Source organism: Cervus elaphus, chromosome 33 (genome assembly GCF_910594005.1).
Source record: "Cervus elaphus chromosome 33, mCerEla1.1, whole genome shotgun sequence".
Taxonomy (NCBI): domain Eukaryota; kingdom Metazoa; phylum Chordata; class Mammalia; order Artiodactyla; family Cervidae; genus Cervus; species Cervus elaphus.
In genome coordinates this window covers 27,765,814-27,782,336 of record NC_057847.1, presented here as the reverse complement: position 1 = coordinate 27,782,336, position 16,523 = coordinate 27,765,814, and the positions used below count along the sequence as shown (strand labels likewise).

The 16,523-nt window shown below is 39.0% G+C and overlaps 1 protein-coding gene across 2 annotated transcripts in view; it reads left to right on the top strand.

The window, feature by feature from the left end:
• The window catches only part of METAP1D (methionyl aminopeptidase type 1D, mitochondrial), a 71,690-nt gene that overhangs the window by 44,836 nt on the left and 10,331 nt on the right, over window positions 1–16,523 (top strand). For both annotated transcript variants that reach the window (XR_006339464.1, XM_043894479.1), the window contains exons 2-5: window positions 9,076–9,233; window positions 11,228–11,377; window positions 12,817–12,965; window positions 13,516–13,558. Coding sequence is in view for 1 of the 2 variants with exons in the window: in XM_043894479.1 (XP_043750414.1) it covers window positions 9,076–9,233; window positions 11,228–11,377; window positions 12,817–12,965; window positions 13,516–13,558 (500 nt within the window). In the remaining variant the exon portion in view is untranslated. The remainder of the gene's footprint in view (window positions 1–9,075; window positions 9,234–11,227; window positions 11,378–12,816; window positions 12,966–13,515; window positions 13,559–16,523) is intronic.

Below are 16,523 nucleotides of genomic sequence, written 5' to 3'. Positions count from 1 at the left end.
AGAGCCATATTTGAAAATGAATTAGTGAAGCATTGTTGTTTTCTCTCTTAGTAATCATAAATCATTTAAATCTGGCAGGCATCCCTCCCTCCATCCAAAATAATTGCCTCCATTTGTAAAATCAATTAGATGTTGATACGCTATAAATAATAGTTTTGTTACTAGACTTTGGCATTTGCTCATCATTATGAACAAATACGTTCAGCAAGACATTTTACAGGGTGTCTTTTAAATTGCATATTATCTCTGGTTGACATTGTTGGCTAATGTAAAGTTACACAGGCCACTTTATTGTGTTGTTTTCTGCCCAGATACTTGAAGCCTCTGAAATATACCATAACTTTGAATTGATGGCACTGTGCAGGGTAAAAGTGCTTCCCCGGAAATGTGCAATGAAACAGAGGTACTGGTAGCCCACACTTGAGTACAAACGTACTTTGTTTAAGATAATAAGCATTTTAAATGTCTCTTTGAAAGCTCATTCAGAACCTCCCTTAAAAATACTTGTTGACCAAAAAAAAAAAAAAACTTGTTGACCAAAAGAAAACTTGCATTTCCAAGGGTAAAATCGGTTTAATTAAGGGTCATTAGTAGAGGTGCACATAAAAACCCAGGGCTCAGTGGGTGAAATGGAAGCATTTCATTATGTGGTATAGAATGCATGCGCAGATAACAATTAAAATGGACCCTGAGTAAGAGGCCAGTGAATATAGGGCATGTAGTGTGCAGCAATATTAGTTATTTTGAATGCATTCCTCCCCCATCATACTTGAATTCAGCAGTCTCACCTTTCAGACTTAATTGGTAAAGGGAAATAAAATGCAGCTTTTAGAAATTGACGTTATTACTGAACATGAAAATATTTAAAACCATAATGTAGATTTACATTGCAAATGCAAATTTAGGATATGAAAAATGTGCCGCAGGATCCAAAGGACATACAGCATTTTCAAGAGACGTTCAGCTTAAACTAGGAGCTGATAGGGTTTTTATGACACTGAAAATAAATTCTTATTATTACCTGTGATAACTAAGTATTCTAGTATTCATAACAAATAACGTATAGATTTACTGCCTAAGGAAACTATATAGAGTTTCTGTTCCATAATTGACAGTGACAACACTCACTATGATCATGTGTTTTAAGATCAAATTAGTCCAAAGCAGCTCCTTGCTGATCAGGGCTGTCTTCTAAGGTTTCTGATGATTTCCTACTGGTGTGTCCTAAACTTCAGAGTAGCCAACATGCCCCTTCTTTCCTGAAAATAACTTTTAACAAAAGAGGATTTGCTGTGTGTCTTGGGTGAATGATGGTTCCCAGAAGACCAAGGGGCCAGTCCTGAGGCTGATGGAAACCTACCTGGTGTCCCTGCCTCTGATGATTGACATCCATGCATCAAATTGACTGTAACATTGACAGTAGCAAGTTGGAAATTAGATATAGTTATAAAAAGTTCTTCTTACAACTGTATCTGTTCTTCTTGTATTGTTCTTACAATATTGTATTATTCTTATATTGTTCTTCTTATAACTGTATTAGCTGTTTTTCTATTTAATTATCTTTTAAAATTGACATATAGCTGATGTGTCTCATATGTATTCATTTTGGATGTGCAAAGCAGTGCTTTTACAAAGAAAGGAAATATATAGGAAATTCAACAAACCTTTTCTAGAATAATCTCTAATAGATAATGTAGTTTGTGACCCTGAATGTAATTGGGATAGATTTTAATTTTGCTCACTCTGCATTTAGAAAATTTGCTAATTGCTGTTTATTTATTTTAAAAAATTTTTATTTATTTATTTATGACTGTGCTGTATCTTTGTTGCTGTGCGGGCTTTTGTCTAGATGTGGTGAGTGGGGGTTACTCTCTAGTTGTGGTGGCTTCCCCTGCTTCAGAGCACAGGCTCTGGGGCAAGCAGGCTTCAGTAGTTGTGGCCCATGGGCTTAGTTGCTCCCCGGCATGTAGGATCTTCCTGGATCAGGGATTGAACCTGTGTCTCCTGCGTTGGCAGGTGGATTCTTTACCGCTGAGTCACCAGGGAAGCCCAATTGTTATTTATTAATTACACTATGATAAGCAAAGTTAAGGATTTCCCCCCCCACACACATTTTTATGCCACATTTAATTGGAGAGCCATTATCTTCTAAAGGCACATATTGATGTAAGACCATTTCTTCATTTCACCTGTAAAAACACTAAACTGTTATTTTTTTTGGTTTGTAATGAATAGTTAGTGGAATAAACACAGTATGGTACCTTATTATCCTGTTACTTTGTGACAACATTTATAGGGTATCTTTTATCAGATTAAAAGAAAATATTTTGCTTCCAATAAAAAATATCTTATGAAAGTAGAGTTGCCGAGTACTTTGCAAAACCATAATTGTCAACAGATTGAATATATTCAGGCTATGTTCCCAATGTTTAAGTCATTTGTGTGTGTTGGGGGGGGGGGGTGCCTGCCTCTTTTTTGGCAGCGAGCTCATTATTTAGCAGAACAGGTATGTTGGCAACGCTGTTCATTTTAGAAATGAATGTCTCAAAAGCCTCATTCAGATACCCTAGTAGAGTCCTGATGACTTCATGCCTTGAGTTTAAGGACATAGGAAAGATTCCCCCTGTAATGACTGTCTCCTTGAACTTGATAATACTGATAAAGGTTCTGTCTCTTTCGTGTTATCAGCTGCATTGAAAAAAACCTTCATGAGTCATAAAGTTGATCAGATTCCACATCATCCCACGGCCTGGGTTGTAGCATGACAGAAGTCAGAAACCGCTGAATGAAGGCACAACTGTCAGAGCTGAAAGAGACCTCAAAGATTATGAAGCTCATCTCCCTCCCTTTAATGTCTTCTGCGCATGTGTGCTCAGTGGTCAGTCATATTCGCCTTTTTGCGACTGCATGGACTGTAGCCCCCACCCCCCACCCCCACCCCAGGCTCCTCTATCCATGGGATTTCCCAAGCAAGCGTACTGGAGTGGGTTGCCATTTCTTTCTCCAGGGGATCTTATCCACCCAGAGATCAAACTGCGTCTCTGACGTCTCCTGCATTGGCAGGCAGATTCTTTACAGATGAGCAATCTGGGAAGCTCGTCTTCTGTAGCAGTGGGTAGTGTCTGTGAAGTGCTCAGCGCAGAGCTTGGCTCCAGTAAGATCTCAGCCGTGTCCACTGTGGTTACTGCTCAGGGTCACACACTTAGTTCCTGGCAGGTCCAGGAGCAGAATCTCTAGCTCCAATGCTGTGTCACTTAGGCCGATTTTTCATCAAGAATATCACCATCTGATATAATTGAATGTATTTGTTGGCTTGCTTCTTGCCCATGTCTCACCATGGAATGTGAGCACCCAGAGAGGGACTTTGTCACTTCGTTTACCGCATGTCTAAAGCATGGCATATAGGAGGAGCTCAGTAGTGAAAGTCACATTGTCGTGTCTGACCCTTTGCGACCCCCATGGAACTCTCCAAGCCAGAATACTGGAGTGGGAAGCCTTTCCCTTCTCCAGGGGATCTTCCCAACCCAGGGATGGAAGCCAGGTCTCCCGCACTGTAGGCGGATTCTTTACCAGCTGAGCCGCTGGGGAAGCCCAGGAGGAGCTCAGTAAGAATTGTCAAATAAAAGAATAAGCACATTTTGAGGCCTAAGGTAAACATGTTCAGTGTTGAGAGGGGAAAGGAAGAGACAGAAACTTTTATGGAGCACCTCCTTTTTTTTTTTTGGGGCCACACGATATGGCTTGTGGGATCTCAGTCCCCCCACCAGGGGTTGAACCCAGGCCACAACAGTGAAAGCCTAGAATTCTAACTACTAGGTCACCAGGGAATTCCTCCATAGAGCGCCTACTTTTTAAAGATGGTTTGAGGATAATGTTATTTCTGCCAATTCTCACAACAGCCTTGTGGTGAGGAAAGCACTACTGTTCCCATTTAGTGGTGAGGAAAGTGGGGCTCAGTTTTGGTAACTCAAGATCTGTCTGACTTCAAAGTTAGTATTATTCTCACTACTGCAATGCCTCCCAGTTAGATCAATTCTAAAACTTTTCATGAAAAATACATTCTTTCTGAATGTTGGCTGGTCTCATGATGTTTATTTTTTTCATGATTAAAAAAAAAAATTTCTTTGAAATTGAATCCCTGAAAAAACACACTTTCTAGCCAAGCATGCCAGCTACTAGAGCCCGTGCACAATGTTGAAAGGCAGCTTGGAGCAGCAGACCCAGCCCTGGATTGGGACTTCTAGGACTCTTGCTGGGGCCACCAGAGGTGTGTCTTGGTTCCTCATCCATGAAGTAGTGACATCAACAGCTGTCCCAGTCCCTAACAGCAATGGCAAGGGCTCATGTGTGTGGATCACCCAGAACTCTGCTTAATTATAGAAACTGGCTATGAAGTGTTAACCACTATCACTGTTACTACTTTTATTAGTCTTATCGTCATTAATAGTCATCATAATACATGCTTTTCTCAGAAGGGAAACATTTAGGAGGTTGGCTTTGGTCCTACCTAGGGATGCAGTTCGGAGAAGGCAATGGCACCCCACTCCAGTACTCTTGCCTGGAAAATCCCATGGACAGAGGAGCCTGGTAGGCTGCAGTCCATGGGGTCGCTCAGAGTCAGACACGACTGAGTGACTTCACTTTCACTTTTCACTTTAATGCATTGGAGAAGGAAATGGCAACCCACTCCAGTGTTCTTGCCTGGAGAATCCCAGGGACAGGGGAGCCTGGTGGGCTGCCGTCTATGGGGTTGCAGAGTCGGACACGACTGAAGCAACTTAGCAGCAGCAGCAGCAGCAGGTATGCAGTTAGGGAGCTCAGAATCATTGATTGATTCCACCTGAGCCTTTCCTTGGTCATAGCTGGGATCCAGATTTTCCATTCTGTATCCACAGACTAAAGAGCCTCTTGATGAAAGTAAAAGAGGAGAGTGAAAAAGATGGCTTAAAGCTCAGCATTCAGAAAACAAAGATCATGGCATCTGGTCCCATCACTTCACGGCAAACAGATGGGGAAACAATGGAAACAGTGACAGACTTTGTTTTCTTAGGCTCCAGAATCACTGCAGATGATGACTGCAGCCTTGAAATTAAGATGCTTGCTCCTTGGAAGAAAAGCTATGACCAACCTAGACAGCATATTAAAAAGCAGAGACATTACTTTGCTGGCAAAGATCAGTATAGTCAAACTATGGTTTTTTCAGTAGTCATGTATGGATGTGAGAGTTGGACCATAAAGAAGACTTGAGTGCTGAAGAACTGATGCTTTTGAACTGTGGTGTTGGAGAAGACTCTTGAGAGTCCCTTGGACTGCAAGGAGATCCAACCAGTTGATCCTAAAGGAGATCAGTCCTGGGTATTCATTAGAAGAACTGATGCTGAAGCTGCAATACTTTGGCCACCTGATGGGAAGAGCTGACTCACTGGAAAAGACCCTGATGCTGGGATAGATTGAAGGCAGGAAGAGAAGCGGATGACAGAGGATGAGATGGTTGGATGGCATCACCAACTCAATGGACGTGAGTTTGAGCAAGTTCTGGGAGATGGCGAAGGACAGGGAAGCCTTGCAAGCTGCAGTCCATGGGGTCGCAAAAGTTGGACATGATTGAGCAACTGAACAACAATGATAACAATTGACAGACTGTCCAGCCAAACCTCTGTAAGTCACCTCCCTGCAGCATGTATCTGGTCAGCAAAGGGAGTTTGGCTTGAGAAAGAGGACAGATTAGGCCAACCCATCACCACTTTTGGAAAAAAAAAAAATAGTAACTTTTAATAGCTTTCGGATGACTTTTACATTTTCAGAGTGTTTCTTTGTGTGTTGTTAGCTCATGTTTCTAATGCGTGGAAGAGGAATATACTTTATGACGGCAAATTGACCTGTGTCCCCTCAGCTTTGCACTCTGGGGGGAGTTACTTACCTTTGTGTACCTCTGCATCTTCAACTGTGGAGCGGAGTGATAGCAGGTCACAACTTACATGGCTCTCATGAATGTTAATGAGCTAACATATGTAAAGGGCCTAGTGCAGTAATTGATACATAATAAGTTCTCAGTGAAAAAGCTATGACAAACCTAGACTGGGTATTAAAAAGCAGAGACATCACTTTGCTGACAAAGGTCCGTCTAGTCAAAGCTATGGTTTTTCCAGTAGTCATGTATGAATGTAAGAGTTGGACCATAAAGAAAGCTGAGCACTGAAGAATTGATGCTTTTGAACTGTGGTGTTGGAGAAGACTGTTGAGAGTCCCTTGAACAGCAAGGAGATCCAACCAGTCCATCCTAAAGGAAATCAACCCTGAATATTCTTTGGAAGGACTAATAGTGAAGCTAAAGCTCCAATACTTTGGCCACCCAATGTGAAGAGCATTGGAGGGGACCGCAATGCTGGGAATGATTGAGGGCAGAAGGATATGAGGGTGGCAGAGGGTGAGATGGTTGGATGGCATCACTGACTTGATGGATATGAATTTGAGCAAACTGGGAATAGTGAAGGACAGGGAAGCCTGGCATGCTGTGGTTCATGGGGTTGCAAACAGTCATCTCAAGACACCACTTAGCAACTGAACAACAACCATAAGTTCTCAGTACTGGAAGCTATAGTGAAGCCCATAGTTTCTTTCTCATTTTGCTTTTTTAAGTATTCTTGAAGGAACTACTGTTTTTTGAGCATCTACTAAATGTAAGGCACTTTCACATACTTTATCCCAATTAATCCTCACTTGAGGCCCACACAGCTGAGAAGTAGTAGAGCTGAGACAAAAGTCCAGGCTTCTGATTTCTAGCTATCACTTTTACTAGGAAACTACCCTACCCCCTCTTAGACCAGTTAACACCCCTGGGGATGGTGGTGGTGTCTTTAGGGAAATATTGTACTTTATAAACTTTAGGGAATATGTATCTGCCTCTATCAAACAAAGGTGATATTCCTGGCAGTACTTTGTCTGGTATTTGGAATTGTTTAAAATAATACCTGAAATAGCTCTGTAGGTTTTCAACAATATTATATTCAACTTTCTGGAAGAACATAATTAAGTGAAACTTATGACCCTGACAGGCTTCCCTGGTGGCTCAGATGGTAAAGAATCTTCCTGCAATACAGGAGACCTGGGTTCAATCCCTGGGTGGGGAAGAGCCCCTAGAGAAGGAAATGGCTACACACTCCAGTAATCTTCCCTAGAGAACTCCATGGACAGAGGAGCCTGGTGGGCTGCAGTTCAAGGGGTCACAAATGAGTCAGACATCACTGAGTGACTAACTTTCTACTATGACACTGAATCAATGACCATTGGAGTCTGTTTGCATCTGTGCCTCTTTCCAATTCACTTAGAGATCTTGAGTTTTGGGGCCAATACTCACCTGCAATTTGTGTTTCCATTACTCTAGGCCAGTAATTCTGAAACTTTAGTGTGCATGAGAATCACCCTGGGTGAGGGTTTGTTAAACACAGATCCCTGAATTCATCCCACAGTTTGGGTCAGTAAATTGAGGAGGGGCCCAAGAATTTGCATCTTTTCCCCATGTGATACTCAGATGCTGGTCTGGGCATCACATTTTGAGAATGAGTTCTCTAGATCCGGAGTTGACAAACTTCTCTAAGGGGCAGGTAGTAAATATGTTAGGCCTTGTGAGTCACATGTTCTCTGTCACAGCTATTCAACTTTGCTACTGTCGTGCAAAAGCGGCCATGACTAATTATAAGTGAATGAGTATAACTATGTTCCAATAACTCTTTATTTATGGATTTATGGGCACTGAAGTTTGAATTTTGCATAATTTCATGTTATAAAATGGGATTTTTCTTATGATTTTTTTCAACCATTCATAAACATAAAAATCATTTTCAAGTTGTTGGCTCTATGAAAACAGGAAGCAGGCTGGATTTGCCCTTTGGATTGTAGTTTTCCAGTCCCTGACATGCAATTATGGCATGAAAGGGAGATTTAAACTACTGTTTTAATTATAAAAATAATGCAAGTGAATGTTCCTAAAAGTCTATTAGTTTAGAGAAAATAGAATGAATCAGGAAGTCTTCCTTCCCACCCCAGCCCCAATCAGATGCCCCAGAAATAACCACTATTGATGAATATCAATCTTCAGAAATTTTATAGGCATATACAAACTTATATAAATGCATAAGCTCTTTTTACCTTAATGAGTTTTTCATACATACTGCTCAGCATTTCCTAGCAATATATTGTGACTTCTTCCTATATCAATATGCAGAGATGATTTAGCTTTTTCTCTTTAATACCCCTCTACTTTTCCGTCTTCTGTTGTGTAGATTTACCATAATATATTTAACCAGTCCCCTATGGATGGACATTTGGATTATTGCTCATTTTTTTCTATCACAAACAGTGCTGCAGTTCATCGTCACACTTCCATCACTGCATACGGTAGAGCCCTAGGAGATGAGCCGACAAGTCAAAGGATATATGCATTTAAAATTTTGATAGATATTTCTAAATTCCAGTTGTGGGTACTTTTTGAGCCTACATTCATTTTCTTTCAGGGTTGCACCCTACATTTTTACTATTTAGTCTTTATCTGATTTGAGCTTTCATTACAATGAATTTCAGTATAATGCCTCGCTGCACATGAATTTAACACAGAGTAGTAATCCTATCGAGGGCAAAAAAGTGCAGCTGGCAATTTGTCCAGGATTCGGGAAAGGAAAACGACCTTAAAGAATATAAAGCCACCCAAACGGTACCCTGAATCTAGGGTCATCCTGGACATGGCTGCGTTTAAGGTACCACAGCACAAATTGCTCTTTTTATAGACCTGGTGTTTCGCAAATGTTTCTATATGTTTGTTTCCCACTAGGGTAGAGTTTTCCATTGTCAAACATTTAAGTAAACATAGCATTAGCTAATAAATATGCTGTACTACTATTGTAGTAGAGCTCAGAATATCACTGCTTTCCTTTCTGTTTGGAGCTTTTTCTTTTTTGAACCAATAAAGGATTATTATAATGATTTAATAGACAACGACACAACTGAAAAATGTAGCACTAAGTAGGTTTTTGGTTTTGTTTTTTTTTTTACTTAACATATGTCTATTTCTGCTCCCAGGTTGTCATAGGATTTTCTCGTCACCGCTCAATCATATCTACTTACACAAGCAGTCAAGCCGTCAACAAAGAAGAAATTTCTTTTTCCGGAGACAAAGAGAGATTTCCCACAGTATAGTTTTCCCGGCTGCAGTTTCTCCAGCTCATCCAGTCCCTAAGGTACTGCACTGCCTATTATCTGTTGCTTTTTCCAGCCAAGAAAAAGGTTAACTACAGAAGCGATGGGGTGTTTTTGCACCTTTGATTTCTGAGCCGTCTGAATTATAATTTTTAAACTTGGTCTGTGATATAAAACTGTGATTTGGGAAGTGTTAACATCCTGCAGTTCTATAATATTCACTTTTTAAAGTAAGGCACTGGGCTTCTAACTGCTTAATTCTTTTAGAATTTAAATTCCTATCATGAAATTTTCCATATTAAATTTCTACCATGAAGATAAGATTCTATGTATGTAGTTTCTTAACTTTTAAAAAAAATTTTTTTGACGACAGTTGGAATCATTTAAGAAAGATTCCTTGAAACCAATACACTAGGCGTTTTTTCCCTAAAGCTTGCTTTTACATTTTCTGTGTTACTATTAATGCTGTCTTTCAGTTGTCCTTTAGAGTAAATTAGATAAAACATCTTGTCTCAAAGCATTCTTGATTTTTTTCAGAGAGTATAATTCTGTGAAAGACTATCCATTTTTCCAAATGCAATGTAAAGGAGGTGTGGGGATCATTTAGGAAGAGTGAGAATAGCTGAAAGAAAGAAGGATTTGCCTTGAAAATCACCTGCTTTCCCTCTTTCTGTGACTGTTTTTTTGCGGGATAGTAAATCCACATTAAGTATATCATACTCCCTGAAGGTGAGTGGCCCATTTTTGTGACAAGAGATGACAAGACAGGCCACCAGAGCCCAGAGTATGTCTCTGGTGTTTCCTTCGTTGAAAACAAAAAAGAAGTCTCCAGAGAGGTGAATGTATTGTTCTAGAATTTCAGTGACAAGCCAACAGCCCTTCTGCCTGTGGTTGTAACCTGGCCAGATTGCATAGCCGGGAGGAGGCGGGGCGGTGGAGACGGAGCGCTTTGTGGGCGCCGGCACCGAAGCCAAAGGAGGGAAGATGCTCATTCTACGCTTGGCTGTGGCAGCCCAAGCCGTGGTGTTACCTGTGTCAGAGAGGCCCATCTGAACACAGGAATAAGTGAAGGTCCTTAAATCCTGTGTGATGCCGTTCACAAAGCACGGAGCCCTAACCTTCGCCCTTCCACAGTTGCTGTGATGTTCACTGAATAGTGTTATCGCCCTCAGCTTCCTGTCCCCAACGTCTGTGTAGCCTTACTGGGTGCTGTTCAACAAAACTCATGTAGCAGTTGCCATAAATAGTTGGTAAAGAGCTATGCAAAACCTGGGTCTGAAAGGAGCTCTGTGTGTGAGACAGTATTTATTTTCTGAATTTTGCCCATGAATTTCAGTTAGTAGGGGAGAAGGTTCTCCACGGGTGGTCAGAGTTGAACATTTTGAGTTTCAGAGGAGGGAGGAGTTTGTTTTTGACACATTATGAAAGTGCTCCAAGTATTTTTTATGTACTTGGGGGAAAAGAAAGGAAAAGGCAAAAGAGCTGTTTTGTTTCGTCCTCTAGTTCCTTCTTAGTTTGGGTACAGTTGCAACATGTAGGGGAAGTGTGTATTTGATAGACATCCATGAACTTGACAGTCTGCCTTTTACATACATTCATTGGGAGAGGGTGTTGTGGGCTACCCTTTGCATAAATTTTATCTTTGTGTCGAGGAGATGAAAGCACTCTTAATTAACCATTTGGCGGTTGGGGAACTTGGTGCTATTTGTCATCAATGGCAATTCTAACAGGGTTGGAGGAGGAAGAAAAGAAAACTTCTGTTTGTTTTGACCAGAAGTCTCCTTCAGTCCAGCGTGACTCAAAGCACCAGTAAGGTTAACAGACCATCCAGAGGCAGCACTAACAGGCCACGTTAAGTTCAAAAGGGCAGGGGAAGGAACCGGGGGCAGCCTGGAGGGTCTGTTGTGCTGGCTTTGGAGGTCGGTGCTCCGGCAGGAAGGGCAGAGCTCCATGAAGCAGGAGGCTGTGTGCGAAAAAATGATCCCATTGTCGTGCGCTGGGTTCTGATCTTCGTTTTCAATCCTTTTTCCTCAAGCACATAAAGAAGCCAGACTATGTGACGACAGGAATAGTACCCGACTGGGGAGACAGCATAGAAGTTAAGAATGAAGATCAGATTCAAGGGCTTCGCCAGGCTTGTCAGCTGGCCCGACATGTCCTCCTCTTGGCCGGGAAGAGTTTAAAGGTGGCGTCTCATGAAACCTCGAAAGACTTGCCTAAAGGGCAGCAAACCTTACCCCCCTTTTCCCTGTTTCCTTTAACTCTTCTTTTGTACACATCTAATTTGTTAAAAATTAAGTAAAACCTTGGGATAGGGGACAAGAATTGTATATTTTCTGTTTATTCAAAAGATAATTTAAAATCCAAATTCACTGTTAAGGAGCAGAATTCAGAAGATAGCTTGGGCTCAGTCAGCCTATCCAAGTTGCTGCATGACAGACAGCTTTGACTTCTGCCTTCTTACTCCTGCCTGTAATTTCTGCTTTTATTCCCCACATTATTTCTTGTGCCTGAAGAGTTGCTTTGCCTCATACTTTGTCTCCTATTTTCTTGCATTGGTTCTGCAAAGAAAGATCAGACCACACACACCAAGCTGTAGGTAATTCAGCAATGTAATTGTATGCAACTATCTTACTATAAGATTTAGGTCTTTCAGAATAATCTGAAACTGAATCTGAATCCTGCTCTGTAAGGATCATAAAAGAAAATACTGGCCTATAGTTTCCAAAAGGTGGGCAGCATTTAGGAAATGAGACTCAAATATGAAACACTTAGTGTAACATCTGTGTGATAGACTTATTATAGGAACACAATTAACCATAATGTGAATATAAAATAACATAAAACAGTTGAAGGAATGTTAATTTTCAATAAAAGATCTTGTTTTAGACTTTTTACTTATGATATATGAGTTCATGGAGACAGTCTTTATGTGCCCACAAAACTTGATTTTAGTTTTCTTTTTTTTTTTTTTTTTTGATTTTACTTTTCTTTTAGTTGGGGAGCAATTGGATATCTTCTAGTAAGGGAAAAATATTTTTAAAAACACATTGATTTGTTTTGATATGAAAGAAATCAAGATTAGTGAACCAGAATCTCTACAAAATTTATCAAACTAATTTTTTCAGATAATGATCCGTAACTTCCATGCCATCACTGCAAAACCCATGTAATGTTTTGCTGGGATAAAAAGGCATGGGTTGACCTACTTTTCAAGCTTTGTCACCTCAACTGAAGATCCTTTTGAGAATTTATATGCTTTGATCAGCTGAGGCCACTAACCACTGAAGAAGAGGAAGGAATTGCCTCAGAACTGAAGATTTAAAATTAAATCTTCAGGCTAAAAAGGAATCCTGTCATTTAATGATTCACAAGTGATTGAAAGGATCTTAGAGTTTAAAATGGCCATTTCCTAATAGCCCATATCACCACTATGTACCCAAACAATTGTCAGAAAGGCACAGTTTAGGATTTTGGTGTTAATCATAATTAATTAAAATGTTGTATCACAAGTTTATCACAGTAAATTTGTACAACCTCTTCTGGAAGGGTTGTAGGCATAGTCAATAAATATAGGAGATATCTCCAACTGTCACTTCACAATTTCTTTATTTAATATTTCAGGTTGACATGACAACTGAAGAGATAGATGCTCTTGTTCATCAGGAAATAATCAGTCATGATGCCTACCCCTCACCTCTAGGCTATGGAGGTTTTCCAAAATCCGTTTGTACCTCTGTAAACAACGTGCTTTGTCATGGTATTCCTGACAGGTATTCATTGCTTAATAACATATTCTTCCTTTGGAAACTGAAACATGAAAGTAAGATCTATAATGTATGTTGAAAGACACTATAGTTTAATTGAAACCTGCTTGCAAACTTTTGAAACCGATTATGGTAAAGCAACAATTCTGAAGTATTTTGTTTCTAAATGGACATAATACCACCATTTAATGTTTGTTAAAGCAATACGTAATCTGAAAAGGTGGTTGTACATTAAATATTTCTTTTACCATCTCAAATTTTTAACCATCTACTATTGTTTTGGCTCTTTGCAAAATTAAGGTAATAATAAGTATATTTTGTTGAGAATAAGTAGATTTTTAAACAGTGATGATACATGTTCATATTATGTATTTCTAGTAAAAATGATATGACTAATTTAAGTTAAAGATTAGATACAGTTATTCTATTCAGTCCTTCTCCACTCTGAATTATCATCACTATTCATTGGGCTTCTGATGGTAGTCATTAGGTATTTATTTTTATATTCCTTTTATTGGGATCTATCATCATTTTTTTTTTTCTGTTTATGTTTCAGTCGACCTCTTCAGGATGGAGATATTATCAACATTGATGTCACGGTGAGTAAATCATATAAAAAACAGTCTTTGATCAACTTCAGAATTGCTGGTAGCAACAGGAAGAAGAGTGGATTGAAAACGTGAAATGCGCCGATGGAAGTGCTGTTTACTTCCAGACCCAGACGCAAGCAGCTGGTTTCCTTTTTTGTCTTTAACGCTGTGTTTATTCCAAGTAAACCCAGGCCTGACTTGAATTTAGGGCTGGAATCAGATGCACTGAGATCAATGTTGGCCTAAGTGAAATGTCAACCCAATCCTGCTATGTGTCATGTTTTTGAGAAGGTGTAATTGTTATTGATCCACTGTGTAGTTAATGCAGAGCCCTACAGCACTGGGCAGCTGCTGAAGCTAGATATATATGAGATGAGCTAAGGCGAAGAAAGCCAGCATTTTTCCTTCACTCTGCCAAGATTGATCTTCCTCTTCCTGCTGATTTTGAGTGGGGCCTGTCATTATCTTACTCTGTCATTAGGGGCTACATTGGCCTGTGTGTGTCAGTCTATTTGGACAGAAACTCTTTTGCTAGCAGTGTTCCTTAGATTTATTAAAATCCCTGAAGGTAACGTTGTATTCCATTTCTGGTATAGACAGCCTTGAACTCGAAGCATACACGCAGAGTGCTTTTCTCTCTTGAACTTAAGTTTTCACCAAATGGTTAACAGCCCTTCTTTCAAATAACAGCCCCAGGTAATTTAACACAGGAACTTCACACTGTACAAGCTCTAACCTTTTCTAATTTTCTTAGCCTTTCATAGTTCTCAGACTTAGGTTACTTGTGCTTTGGCAGTTCGTTTTACTAAAAAATTATGAAATGGTACCTTAGGATAATGGAGATTGTAAAAAATTCTATACATCTGATGATTAATAAGTATATTTTAAATAAATAAATATAAAGTAAACATCTGCTGAGAACTAGTTGAGACAGACAGCATTTCTATTAGTGAGAAGATATTCTTAATAATAGTGATTTCATGTCCAGGTCATGAAACTTGGATGGGAGTGGGAATGTGGTAGAGGTTAGCATGCAGTAGTTTAGTTCAGTCTGTTTTTAGTTGTTTAAATTAGTTCAACCTTTTCTCTTCATATCAATTTGTCTTAGTATATAGCCAAAAATTCTTTTATGGTGAATACTCTCTATATCATTTTGTCCTACTTAGAATATTTGGACATTTGTTCCACATATATTGTTGCTCTCTCTCCAGCTCAGAATATGTAGAAGGAGGTATTTTATGAAGTATACATGAAATAAAGTATTTTTCATGATGCATTTTTCTTTTGGATTATACCTGACTTAGAGGCTATCCATTTATTATCTCACCTAATCACCCCTAATAAAAATTGCTGCTTTCAATGAAATCAGCACGCCCTTCCGCCTGTTTCCAATGTGCCCAAAGAGAATAGTCTCTGCCTTTCCTAAGTTTCCTGAAGACTTTCAGTAAACAATTTCATTTTTAACATTCAAATGATCAAAGTGAAATGTTTTCAAGTGTCTCAAAATGTGAGGACTTTTCGCATGGCACAGTGGTAAAGAATCTGCCTGCCAATGCAGGAGACACAAAAGATGTGGGTTCGATCCCTGGGTCAGGAAGATCCCCTGGAGAAGGGAATGACAATCCACTCCAGTATTCTTGCCTGGGAAATTCTGTGGACAGAGGAGCCTGGTAGGCTACAGTCTATGGGGTTGCAAAGAGTTGGACGCAGCTAAGCACGTGCACAGGGAAATGTGAAGGGACCAAGGAAACATATAGGTCAGTAACTTCAATTATATTTCTCATGAAATATTTTATTAAATGAAAGGCTTCATTACTTATCAGAAAATACTCATTACATTTTATAATTGCTTACATCTAGTATATATCACAAGAAAATAGACTTCCCCTTGAAAGTTGAATGTTTAAAAAAAAAGGTGATGTGATACCCCATAATAGTTGCTCAGTAAACATGTTAAATGTTATTAAATTATTAATAAGTGAAGAATTAAATAAATGAAGTATAAAACAAGAATAGTTTGTGGATAAAAACAGTAATTATAGATAATTGCCACAGACTTTCAAAAGTATTATTTCCTTATATATTGAATCTTTCAAGTAGTCATTTTTAGACTAGTGAAAAGTAATATGAAAAGGCAAATAATGATTTTTTAAATACATTTTTACTTGAATAGCAACTATAGAAGCATTCAGAGTTACGATTTTGTCTTAATAATTACTCTTTATTAATAAATGTTATCTTCTTGTGTATAAAGTAAAAATTTGTACTCTCTTGGGTTACAAATGGGAATAAATATATAAAACACTGTTGTATTGCAAGGTCACTTGATATAGTAGGAAAAACACTTGATTAGAAGCCAAGAATCCATCATATTGACCTGGATCTGCCTCTTGTTTTCTGCCACTAACCTTAGACAAGTCACTTGTCTGTGCCTCCATTTCCTGACTTGAAAAGGGAAGATACAGACTTCTCCTGCCTCCCTTACAGAGCATATAAAAGTATTTTTAATGAAGAAGAGTATACAGATTAATTCCATATTAAAACAGAAAGCTCAGATAAACATCTTTTTTATTATAGTTTCTGCATTCTACTTCATGAGAAAGAGAAATGTGAAAAATAATTACATAGGACAAATTTATGCAAAATAGCAAATTCCATGCTATATCAAAGGATCAATATTCAACCAGTCTCCTCTACCTTCTGTATTTATTACAGTGTTTGGTAATTATTGATTTTTATAATGAATATAGTGTCTTTCAAGATCCTGCAGGGCCTTCTGAGTCATTGAAGACAGATAAAATGCTATTTTCTGTAATTTTATTCTTAAACCTGTTTTGTTATATTCTGATTCTTTAAAAATCCATGTATAGTGTTTTCTGTTAACATTCTGCTATCTGGAACATATGATTAAGATTTCACTTCCATACAGGATTTTTCTATAACTTATTTCATTCTGATATTGAGCCACGTCAGT